The sequence below is a fragment of the Octopus sinensis genome, linkage group LG6 (genome assembly GCF_006345805.1).
Source record: "Octopus sinensis linkage group LG6, ASM634580v1, whole genome shotgun sequence".
NCBI lineage: Eukaryota > Metazoa > Mollusca > Cephalopoda > Octopoda > Octopodidae > Octopus > Octopus sinensis.
The window spans coordinates 118,412,298-118,425,636 of record NC_043002.1 but is presented as its reverse complement, the minus strand read 5'-3'; the positions used below and the strand labels follow the sequence as shown (position 1 = coordinate 118,425,636).

General features: G+C 36.0%; 1 protein-coding gene across 2 annotated transcripts in view; it reads right to left on the bottom strand.

The window, feature by feature from the left end:
* Positions 1–1,600: 1,600 nt before the first annotated feature.
* LOC115213453 (probable ATP-dependent RNA helicase DDX47) overlaps positions 1,601–13,339 on the bottom strand; it is a 22,598-nt gene continuing 10,859 nt past the window's right edge. For both annotated transcript variants that reach the window (XM_029782432.2, XM_036504299.1), the window contains exons 8-14: positions 11,042–11,113; positions 7,601–7,717; positions 6,119–6,265; positions 5,341–5,417; positions 3,737–3,868; positions 2,589–2,718; positions 1,601–1,741 (exon numbers count right to left, since the gene is read on the bottom strand). In XM_029782432.2, coding sequence (XP_029638292.2) covers positions 1,637–1,741; positions 2,589–2,718; positions 3,737–3,868; positions 5,341–5,417; positions 6,119–6,265; positions 7,601–7,717; positions 11,042–11,113 — 780 coding nt within the window. In that variant the 3' untranslated portion in view covers positions 1,601–1,636. The remainder of the gene's footprint in view (positions 1,742–2,588; positions 2,719–3,736; positions 3,869–5,340; positions 5,418–6,118; positions 6,266–7,600; positions 7,718–11,041; positions 11,114–13,339) is intronic.

Here is a 13,339-nt window from a genome sequence, read left to right as displayed (position 1 = left end):
ATTATGCATCCAGCAGAGCATTTTGATCTCCATTCTTTCCATATCCTCCATAATCAATACCTGTTTTGCTATCATGCAATGTCACATTTAGTACATAAGTGTCATGCAATCTGTCCTAAACTTGAAGACAGAATTTTTTTGTTGCCACTCTGTTCTTATACTTTCAGAACAACTACTTCCACTACTAAGTAGACCACCTAGAAAGTCTCTCTCTGTCAGTTCGCTTGTAATACCACAATTTATGCACCTATACTTTACATTTAATACAAAAGTTTCTGCATACTTTTTTTCTATTCATCATCAGAGGTGGCCACCTCCCAATTGGCAGAAGAATCCCATCTTTTGTGCAAACTAAAACTTTCATTATTGCTAGATTTACTTAATAGCTTCTAGATTTGAGACTTTGCTTCCACATTTCCTCTCCAAATTTTCGACAGATGAGAACTAGATCATTGGCTGGTGCCACTTTAGAAGCACCCATGCCAGTGTTACATAAGAGTACCTGTAACAGTGACATGTAAAAAGCTCACATTGTTAAGTGGTTGGCATTAGGAAGGGCATCCAGCTGTAGAAACCATGCCACAACAGACAGTTGGGGGTCTGGACAGCTCCATGTCACAGAATGGGGACCAGACATTAAATGGTGATGTCCTCATGGACAGCTGATCTCAAACCCGTTATGGCACATTGAACTGATACACATTTACAAGCAGACTAAATTGTCTGAACTCACTGCTAATACCTTAGTGATACACAATTGCAGTCATGCTACATTCTTGTCTAAATTCAATGTTTGTTTTATTTTCTCTCTACATTGCTGGAATAACTAGCATAATTCATCTACATCAAACTAGGGTGTCAAAGGAAAGCCTTCAACTGGTCAATGAATGTGAGGTACGAGGGGCGTTCAATAAGTAATGCCCCTGACCCACTTCCCATAGCAGTAGAGCAATGAAACTTGGCACAGTCATTAGTCTTTTTCTACATAGGAACCATCCAGAGTTACGCATTTCTCCCATCGTTTGATGCAGCTCTGGAGACCGTTTTTGTAGAAGACCCCAGCTTGGTCCTCCAACCACGATGTGACTTTAGAAATCAAGGCTGCATCATCTGGGAAACGCCAGCATTTTACAAGGTCATATGATGGGGCATCATCACCATAAGTTACTTTCATTTCATCAAAAGTCTCCTGTGGCGTGCGTCCTTTCAAATACAAAAACCAGATCACTGCACGACACTCAACAGGCTCCATTTCACACTTGACTCAGTTCAAACACCTGTAAATCAGAAACCACAATTAGTTCAGAGCTGTAATTTGCCACTTAATCTAGAGATATAAATAATTGCACATGCAAAATTTCAGCTAGATCAAACAACTGCAAGTGGGTCAGGGACATTACTTATTGAACCTCCCTCGTATGGCAGTGTTAGTGTAACCATATGTTTATTAGCCATGCATAGTACAATGTATCTTTTGATCAGGTTGCTACAGATTACTTATTTCCTTTGACAACATTGAGTCCCAAGAGTTAGCTTACTTACATTGAATTTGTGTCATAAATGTTTGTACTTAAAATGGAAAGAAATGAAAAATCAAGAATGATGATACAAAACATTCAGTTTTTATTTTCAACATTTAATGTTTTTTCTTCTTCTTAAACTTCGTTTTTGGTCCAGAATATGCTTCTGCTTCTTCATCATCTTTATGTTTTCGTTTCTTATTAAAACTTTCTGATAGTTCCTGGAATAAGTTGGGAAAAAATTATTTTTGTCTCTATAATATATGACCATATAAAATAAAACCCCACGTAATTATGAAATTACATCACGGAAGACCTATTTTAGCCATTAAATTTTTTAAACTTATTTCTTTGTATGTTAAAAGAATTGTGTCAGGAACCAATTTGCAGTGAGGTGATGAAAATTTTGATATTCAAGAAATAGATGAAAATTGAATTTAATAGTTTTTGTTTATTTTTATGTAAATAAAATGCTTCTTTAACATCTCAAATCAAGTCTTTGCTAAACAAGTACACCTCCAAACTATATACTTACGTTTACCACTTATTTTAATCTGTTAAAAAAATATCTAACTGCTGAATTACACAGAATATACATCCTAAGTTGGTATAAAAAAATAAAGCATATATATATGTGTGTATCCTTTATACAAATCCACAATTTTTCAGTTAGAGGGCTCACACTTTCTATGGTCATTCAAAACCGTCCAAGGGTGGTCGTGCACATCTTTACATTTCCCCAGTCACCCCGCAAAGCTATTAAAAAATCAATAGAAGTCACTTTTTTGTGAATTTTCTATCCAAAACCCAATCAAAATGCGTGAAACTTGATACGCCAATTGAATGCTAGCTAGCTGTATGTGATTGGTCGGAGATTTGGACAGTACTCGCGTGTATGTGTGAACGCACGCAGCTGTATATGCATGCAGTAGCACTATGACCTGGCGTTGCTGGGTCATAGTGCTAGTAAAGTATATTTGTTCAATCCAATCTCTTGGTTACACTTATAAGTATTACAAATTATGTTCTATAGAACCAAGTAGTGTTAATGATTGTAAATATACTCACCAGTTTTGCTAAACGTTGTGCTTCTGAAACCCGCTCGGTCAATAACATTACTTCCTCTTCTTCAACTTTAAATAATGGAAGTTTCTTTCCAATCAAATGTTCGATTCTCTGGTACAGTTCCACATCATATCTAAAATGACAAAGTAATTGTAATTCTGTCAAATCAATGAAACTTTATAGTGGTTGACAACTATGACAAAATCCAGCAAGAAATTCAGATTATGATTTCTAATCTCCTACAGTTCAGACTAAATTCAATAAGAATACCAGGTCAGGAGCTACTTGCCATAGATTTTAGGGTTGCTTTAACTGAGGAAATAACAACTTTGAAGATATTTCTACAATACAAAGCATAAAATTCTTTGAGCATACCAAATATTAAAAAATAGGCTTATTCATTATTTAATGATTTTTAAACTTGAAATACACTTCCTTTTTTTACATGGCACTGTCGAAATAATCACTATAGATTTATGTCCAGACTCATCATCATTAAACATTTGTTTCCCATGCTGGTAAGCCAGAGAGATGCACCAGGCTCCAGCTCTCCACCTACCAGCTTCTCTCAAACCACATCTTTGATCGATTTTATTTCTAAAACATCATCACCGCCTTCATGATTTAAAGTCCATGTCTTCAGCAGTCATGGGTTGGGTGGTTTTTGCAGGATCTGATGGGTACAAGGATTGCATCATACTCCAATGTCTGCTTTGGCATGCTTCCTATGGATGCCCTTTCTAATACCACCCACTTTACAGTGAGTATTGGGTGCTTTCTTGAGCCACCAACACTAGTGAGGTGATTATGCAGCTTGCAAGCCTACAAAACCTGAGGGGAGAGGCTTCAAACTAATAGATGAGGGTTAAGGATTGAGGGAAGAGGATGGGGTAGAGCAAGTTTTTGTTGTGGGGGAGCTACATTTTACAAAATATTCAAATCTATTTGACTGACAGTTGTGACCATCACTGTCAATATTTTACATTAATCAGTTATCATTAATGTTTTGTTGTATGTAAAGAACTTCTAGTCTAACAAAAGAAGTAATATAAATTAGATGATCTAATTTTAATATTATTGTTATACAAATTTTATTATCTTTCTTACAGTATATTTTCATATTCATTGAATCATACATTAGAAATACTCACTGTGTTACAAAAGTTATGGATTTGCCTGATCGTCCAGCTCGAGCCGTTCGTCCAACACGGTGAATATAATCTTTAGAACGCATTGGGATATCAAAATTAATTACTATGTCCACATGGGGAATGTCAAGACCTCTGGCAAATACAAAAGAATACACGCTTATTTCTATTAACAATGTAAAGAAGAATGAATTACTTACATCTAGCATTATTGGTTCTCATATTTCTAATTTGGATTGGATTATAGGGGTTTAAAATTATATAAATGAGTTGAAGATGAAGAAATAAACAAAAAAAGCAAGTGTAAGAAATTTGTCAGTTGAAGCTACATAAAAGTTCGAGATGATTTAGTAAGACTGGTGCTTTATCTACCATCATCATTATAGTAAAAAGTCATCTTGGTGAAACTCATATTTCTCAACTAAACATTACATATTTAGTTTACATTATGAAAGTTGGATATTTTATTTTTCACCTGCAACCAATTCAATTCTAACAAAGAGAAAAGTTAATTAATTACAATATATTTTCACTAAAAATGCAGTAATTCATACATTTTTAAGAGAGTACTATAAATTAATAGGAACCGATAATGAGGTTGCTTATTTTTAGAATGACATTAAGAGTAGGTGTGAGAGGCTAGATATGGTTGCTTTAAATGATAAAGAGTTAAAAAACGTTAATAACTTTAACCATTACAGAATTTAAATTTCACTAAATGCTAGCAGGTAAAAATTCATTATAAAAAGAATACATATTTTATAAAATAAGCAAAAGCTGAGAATTTAAACTGCAAAACTTGATTTTACTCAAAGGTTGCAAATTAAAGAAAACAACGTCAGTATTAGTTGTTTCAGTAAATCCAACAGAAATTTAAATAGCAGCCAACACATTTGTTATCTGAAGAATTAGCTTAAAAAAAATGTATCAAATTGCTGAACTGACTTCAGCAAAGTAAGCATCAGATAAGCTCAACTTGCTCCTTTCAAAATCTCTGGAGAAATCAAAACAAAATGAAGCATAAACTTGGTAGAATATGTGTGGAGTGCTACACAACTGTACACAGCATAAAAGAACATAGATAAGAAGAGAGAAGCTTGGCATATATGGGGTGTTGAGCCTTTTAAACATTTGTACAGTTACCTTCATCTCAGGTTCACTTGAGGAGGGCACAACTGAAACGACTCTAAAACACATTTGTCCTAACAAACAACTAAATAAAAATGATTGAATTTGTTGTAGAATCTAAATCCTATAAAACTGAAAGAAAAGCTCGTTCCATGAGCTGTGGAGGCTCAGAGAGCCAGTGATTAACTCTACTTAGTGTAACATTAAAAAAAACTGAAGGTAAATTTCCTCCTGTATAAGATACGAGACAATTATAGAAGGCCTAGGAGTGATTTACCAGGTAGAAGCAAACTAAAGTTCTAGGAGTGAGTAATTAACTCAAGGATGAAACACTTTCAGTAAAATATAAATTTATAATTAAAGAGGCATTCTTCAAAATATTCATTTGCTTGTTTCACCTTTAGCAATCAATCAATGCATGGAAAAATGTATATGAAAAAATATTTATACTGTAAAAAGAAAAGTTGATTGCAACATACCTACTGGCAACATCAGTTGCAAGCAGAACAGAATTAGACTTGCTGCGAAACTTGTTGAGTGATCCAAGTCTCTTTTCCTTTGGTTAAGAAAAGCAAAACGCATATAAAAATTATCAACAATTAAAAAAATTTAAGTTAAAACCTTAAAATGTTAATAGAAAATATATAAAAGACAACAATTTTGAATATTTGTAAACTCAGTCAACTGATTCAATGCTTTTTCCTTTTCCACATGAAAGTTTATAATCAGAATAATATTGTATAAATTTTTTTTTAATGGATTGGTGAAAAGAGGAAGAACATGATACTTTTCAGGGACTCTGAGACTTGTAAGAGGAAATTATCCCTGACTGGAAATTTGTCATGAATACTAGCAACAGTGGAACTCCACTAAAGGCACTTAAGGGCTAATTGGTGTTTTTAAACCAAATAGCAGTTTAAGTGTAACACCTAAAAACAGAAACAATCCATCCAACAGGCTCACATAATTCCTGTCTACAGAAATTTCAGTCAGTACCAAAGTCAATCCAGAGTCAGGGAAGAAAACATTTGACGAAGAAGCCACAATGTGGGATTGAAGTCTCAACCTCCTAGTTGCAAAATTAACTTCTTAACACAGCCATGGTGAACCTGTAGTCTTAAAAGGATTACAAATAAAACCAAAAATGAAATCAAAATAACTAAAATTTTACTAGCATGGAAGAACATTTAAGTTGGATAATTAAAATTTTTCTTAACCACTATTGTAAAGATATAACAATTGTCAAAATTTACCCACCTGTGAAAGTTGACCATGTAAAGGAATTGCACTAATACCAAGGTTACGTAACATCAGAGCAATACGTTGAGTATTAGAACAAGTATTACAGAAAATGATACAAGACTTCCCTGATTGCTCATTCAATGCAAAAGTGAGGTAAACATCCTGGAAAAGATTTTTAAATGAATGAAGAAAACAAAATTTTGAATTCTTTTAAAATGAAACTAGCTTGTATGATAATTCATTTGGTTAAGAAGTTAGGAGAAGCTTTAAGCATAAGTTTTTAAAATGTAGTTGAACAAACTATTGAAGACTTATTAGATTCAGCTTGCAATAAATATATATTTTGAAGACTAATCAACAGCAAGCAAGAAAGCCAACTCTTTTTAAAACAAAACTAATATAAATTTGAAGAAATGAGATAATCATTAAAATAACAAATATGATATTTTTATGTAGGATATCGTTGTCTAGCCCTAGGTAAGTACTAATCAAGAAGAGGCATTGGAGCTAGCATACCCAGGATTACATTAACCTAGATGCATGTCTCCTTTTTTAAAACCTTACAGTCGGTATGAGGAATTGGCTGTTATTTCTAGCAGGTTGAATGACCATGTAGAATCCTCTTTGGTTTATGTAAACAGTTATTAAATCTATTTGGTTACCATGTATGACTATAAAGGAAACCAACATTTTTTTTTTTTAAATACAAGAACAGCACACAAACATTGACTACAAGAGCATTGATTTAATCATTCTTAGATTTCTCTCCCTGCTGTAACTCCACTATTGTTAATCAATAGAACATTGATATTGGCTAAGCTAATTTCAATAAATTTCAAATATAGCTTTGTAAATAATCAAATATTTTGTCAACTAAACAAAAATATTGGGGTTATAATAGCAAGCCATTATCATTTTGTCTCATCTCAGCAAAACCTGTTGACTTACAAAAATCAGTACCTCACTCAGCATCTCTAATTTTTTAACTCGAGCATTTGATTTAGATGATAACTTCACCATCCTCATCAGGATCATTTAACATTCCTCATCCATGCTGAGTGGAGTTGGATAGTTTGACAGGATGACAAACCGGAGGACTGTGGCAAGTTCCAACGCCAGCTTTCACATGATTTCTATGGTTGGACACCCTTCCTAATGCCAGACGTTTTACAGTGTGCACTGGACGTTTTTTTTTATGGCATCAACACTAGTGAGGTCCTTGTGACTTGCAAGACAAGAATAACCCCTCTGAGTAAGGACGTAATATTGAGGGAGGCAGCTTTTGCCAGATGTTATGATAGTGGAAGAGGAACTGATGTTTTGCAGTAGGGGAGATACATGGCCACCCAAGCTGGAAAGAGAGAAAATATGGTGGTGGTGGTGTAGTGTTGGGGGCATACCCTGAAGGAAGAAGATGTGAATATAAGAGAGAATAAGAGCAGAGGATTAGAAAGGGTGGGTGGGTAAAATCAAGAGAGTGAATTTAAGTTTAAGTACCTTGAATCTTGCTGGAATGAATAAATAGAATTGCTGGAGTTTGTCTACTGTTGTATATTTGGTTGAGACTTCCAGCCGCACTGGATTTTTCAAAGATGCCCGTTGAAGTTTAGCAACCTGAAACAAAGAATGGTCATTGCGAAAATTCAAGAAAAGACACGTAAAGCTAAGGGAAATATGAACTTACACAGACAAACATATATACATATATATATATATATCCCATAAATAATGCAGTTTTTTCAATTGTATGAACTAAAAGTCAGCGGGGGACAGGATAAACTACCAGCATCAACTTGCTATAAAAGCAGGTAGTAATTTTACCTTATCCTTATTCTTACAAGTTTTAAAGAGTGCAGTTCGATTTAAACAGTTATTTGTTTCAAAGCTATAATGGAAGTGACAAAGGAGCATTATTCAGCACATTTTGCTTTGTGATTTCAATAAAGGCAACAATGGAAAGTGCGAGGAATATTAATGCAGTATCTGGGGATCGGACAATAAGCATAAGCCAGTGTCAACGATGGTTCCAGAAATTTCAAGCCAGCAACTACAGCCTAGAAGACAAGCCTCGTCTTGGAAGATCTATAGAGCTCGACAAAGATGTCCTGCAAACCCTGGTGGAAGAAAATCCCATCATAACTGTTGAGGAACTAGCAGAGAATCTTGGATTTGGTCATTCGAGACAGAGCTAGAAGGAAAACGACCAAAGGTGTTCATCCATCAGAATAATGCTCGACCATATACAGCAATGGATATTCCAAAATGCTGGAGCAGTTTGAATGGGAAATGATGCCCCACCCACTATATTCGCCAGACATTGCCCCATCTGATTATCATTTATTCCACAGTCTTCAAAATCATTTGGATGGAAAAAATATGAATTGTGTAGACTAGGTCAGAACAGTACTGGAGGAGTATTTTTCATCATGATCAAGTGAATTTGGACCATCTAAAACAAATCAGATAGGTAAAGAGCATCAAATGACATGTCATTGCATAAAAGTGAACCATTTTTGCATTGTATTGTTACATGTGATGAAAAATGGATTCTTTTCAATAATAGCAAGCATTCTGCATGGTTGTTGGGTAGAGATGAAGTGCCAAAACACAATCCAAAAAAAAAGCTAATAGTGTCTGTTTGGTGGTCCAGCACTGGTATTATTCACTACAGCTTCATGAGGCCTGATAAATCAACTACAGCAGATGTATATATACATCAACCAATTGGATGAAATAATGAGTGAACTTGCAACTGGTCAATAGAGACAGGCAGCCAATTCTCTTGCAAGACAATGCTCGACCACATGTTGCACAAAGAATGCTACTCAAGTTACAGGAACTGAACTTGGAAATACTCTGTCATCCTCCATATTGAATAGACCTTGCACCAACTGGCAATCACATTTTCCAGGCATTTGACAACTTTTTGCAAGGAAAAAACTTCAAATCTGAAGAAGATGCAAAAACAGTCTTTCGTGATTTCATCATCTCTTGTTCTCCAGAATTCTTCACTGCTGGCATAAATAAGCTGCCGATAAAATGGCAAAATTGTGTTGATAATTTAGGTGCATACTTTGATTAACTGCATTGCTTTTTGTTGAGGGAAAGTAAAATAAAGTTTTTTTGCTAAAAATCGGACAATTCATTTTTAATGATCTGATAGAAGAGACTTGCCCAAGGTGTCATGCTGTGAGACTAAATTGAGAACCATGTGGTTGAGAAGCAAACTTCTTACCACACAGCCTACCATCCACACGCATGAGGCGTCTTCAAATTATGTCAACTAATTTCACTTACAAGCTATTGGTTGACCTGTAGTTATTGTACAGAATGCCACCCAACAATGTTTACACAGCAGAAACAAATCTTTAACCACATGATTTCTGAGCGAACTTCTTAATCACACAGCCATGCCTACACCTATTAACATTGTACTACAAAATAAATTTATAGATTTCAGCCAACACTAACCTATGGACAGATTTTATAAGACAGTTGTACAGTGTTAGCTGAAATCTATAGGTTTATTCTGTAGTATATCATAACACCAAAACCAACACTGTTAATGAGTTAGTAATTTATAAATTGAAGTAGCTGCCAATAATGTGTTATTCATGCCAAAAAGGGTTGTCTAATTTAATGAAACTCTTAGTAATTACGACCATATATACAGTTTTATGATAGACAGACAGCTAGAGAAGGAAGTCAGTCGGTGGTGGAATCTCAATAAAGAAGGAAACTAATTCATCAGATCCTTCGATTTTTTGTTTATAGAGAAATTATGTAAAAAGACAGTTGTTCATAATTGACCAGTCTATTTAATTAAGTCTAATTTACACACAGTTGTGGTCATGAGTTCAGTCCCACTGCATGGCACCTTAGGCAAGTGTCTTCTGCTGTAGCCCTAGGGCAATAAAAGCATGTGAGTGGATCTGCAAGATGGAAACTAAAAGAAATCTATTGTGCATACATATGTGTGTGTGTGTGTGTGTTTGTCCCCAGCACCACTTCAGAACGGGCACAGATTTGTTTGCATCCTTTTAACTTAGCAGTTTAGCAAATGGTGATGATTTCTGGTTGATAACTGACAAAAGGTGGGAGCATCCACATCCTTTGTGAATTTTTCTCCTGTTTTCCTTATATTCTTTTGTCATCCTCCTGTGCAATATTTTATTACACACACACTAACAGTTTTGTTTCCCAAATTTACTCAAAAGGCATTTAACACCCAAAACCATGTGATTGGAAAGTGATCTCCTTAACTGCACAACCATGCCTGCACCTATTTACATTAATTTCCTGTCAAAGATATCCTGAATGGAGATAATTCTAAAAACAATGGAGAAAATAATCTACTGTTTTGCAAATTGCTGACCTAAATGAAGCACTAAGTGTAAATTAAAAAGGCTTTCTTTTTTTTCTAATTCTATGAATCTAGCAACTAAATTGCAGCACATTGCTTAAAATAGTAATTTGTGTATCATACTTATATTAATTGGTGATATATAAGGGAAAACCTAATTAACTGCAGTTGCATATAACAAACTTTTATTCAGCCAACCAGCGAATTGCAAAATCAATGTTTTTTTTTCCAGTCATTGTTTTACTGAATCATTAATGACAGATTTTGTCTTGGCAGGCAGCTGCTGCCAGTGGAGAATGGCTATTGACAAAGTTCAAAGAGGCAGAAATGAATATCTAGCACTGCTGCTGAACTCATACATTTCTAAGTTGTTTAACACTGTATATCTAAAAGAGATACTATCTCAGGATAAAACCATTGTATATAATAAATTCTAATTGCTTAAATATATTTTTTAAAGTTCTAACAGTGGTAAGATTTAACCAAACTGGAAATTAATCAACATAATTATATATGATTAAAAAAATAATATTAAACAAATAAAAAAACAATTTTTTTTTTTCTTTTTGTTTTACCTTCTTGGTCATTGTTGCAGAGTAAAGATAAGTTTTCCGATCCCGAGGAAGAGCTTGCAATATTTTGTCAATCTGATAAAAGAAGTATTTTATGGTTAGTTGTAGCAAAGATTTATTTAATTTGGTTCTTACTCATAGAAAATGGTAAGGAGCTGAGCTTATTTTGAAGAAGACTTTGTGGACTGGTTTTGACTATTTCAAGTATTCAGAAGTTTATCATTGATATTATTGCAATACAGAGTCAACCTAAGAAAACTACAATTTCAGTGACAATTTTTATGAAGTACCTTCCTGAGTTTGCATTCAGCCACAGAAATGATCATTAATGCTAATAGTTTTTTCTTTGCATCACATATACCATCTTAATTGATTCATTTTTTACTTTTTTATTCACTACATCCATCCATCATTTTGAATCTGAGTTTTGTCCCTGTTAACGGGGGTGGTCGGATCTACATCAATGCCATAGCAACCGCCCTCACACCATCTTTACCAGTTTTGGGCATCTTCCCTTCTCAAGCCAACTCTCCCAATCTCCTCCTCCACATTTTCCTCAGTCTACCTCGCTTTCGCTGTCCATTCACCTCAAACTCTAGCATCCTCTTCAGAACATGCTCCTCATCCCTCCTCAACACATGCCCATACCACTGCACTCCACTCACCCTTGCCAGCCATTCCACCGATTCCTCCAGCCCCAGCATCCCCATCAAGTCCTCAGTCCTCCTCTTATCAAATAGCCTCATGCCACACATTGCTCTCCCTCAGTCCTCCTCAAAACTACCATCTCTCTCTCTCTCTCTCCCCCTCAAACACCATGTCTCACTCCCATTCAGTATTGCAGCTCTCGCACAACTCCTATACACCTTTCCTTTCCTCTTCAATGAGAACCTTCTCCCATATAACAATGCTCTACATTCCCTGAACTTCACATCCACCCTATCTCCCAAATAACAAACCCCCCTCACTGTCTCCTCCTTGTCACATTCTGTTTCCACTGACTCCGCCAGCCCTCCAGCTCCTTTCTCACATCTTCCACAAACAAACTCTCTTGCCAGTCTTGGGGTCACTTTCTTCATTTACGTACATCTACCATTGATCCATTTCTCACATCTCGTACGCAACATTGCATTTGCCATTACCCTCCCCCCACATGGATCCACCTTACTCACTAACACTTCTCCTTCCACCCCACTCACCATCACCTTTGTCTTCCTGAGGTTTACCTTCAAACACCTCCTTCCATTTCCAAAACTTCTCCCTCAATCCCTCCATCATCTCACTCATCAGAACAAGGTAATACAGTACCTCCATTAGCAGCCCCTCTCTTGCACATCAATCACTATTGCTAACAACACTTTTGTCTTTACCTCATCATGCAAACTCATCACTACTCTCACTAGTACACCTCTCTTCCTCAATGCCTACTCAGTCACCTTCCTTGGAACCCTGTCAAATGCCTTCTCCACATCAATGAAGCACATGTGCAACTGACTTCCGCTTATCTCAGTGTTCCTCCTGCAATCTCCTTACAATGAACACTCCATCTACTGTCCCCCTTTCTGGCATAAAACCAAATTGTATCTCATTCACATCCACCCCTTTCCGAATTCTCCTCTCCAACACCCTTTCCACTATCTTCATTGCATGCTCCAATAACTTCACTCCCCTATACGCCCAACAACTCATCGCATCCCCACATTTAGTGCCCAATCATTTGGCATTCCTCTTCCATCCAGCACACCCTGGCACAGCTCCATCATCACCACAATCCCTATCTCTCCACTTGCAGTTATCATTTCCACACTTACTTCTGATGGACCAGCTGCCTTTCTTCTTTTCATTTCCTTCATTGCCTCCACTACTTCTTCCCAACAAACCCTCTCCACTGGCCCCTTCACCAGAGCAACTTCCACCCTCTGATCCCATTCATAATTCCCTCTATATGCTCCTCCCAAACTCTTCCCCTGCCCTTCTCACTAAAATTCAACCTTCCATCACTCCCCCTCATCTCTTCCATCACTTTTCATTGATTTAATAAACCTTACACACTCTATCTGGGTTCTCATCCAGCCTGCTCAACCTCTCCTCAGCCTACTTCCTCATAGATCTTGCAACCACCCTCTTTGCACAATTCTCCATCTTATTATACCTGGCTTTCATTTGCTCAGTCCTTTTATTACATAAAGCTTTGTGTACTTCCTTCTTCCTTGCTATCGCATCCCTCACCTCCTTGATCTCTCCTATTTTTCGTCTTGTCACACACCTTAGTACCCATTCTTTAAAAAACTTCCATAAATC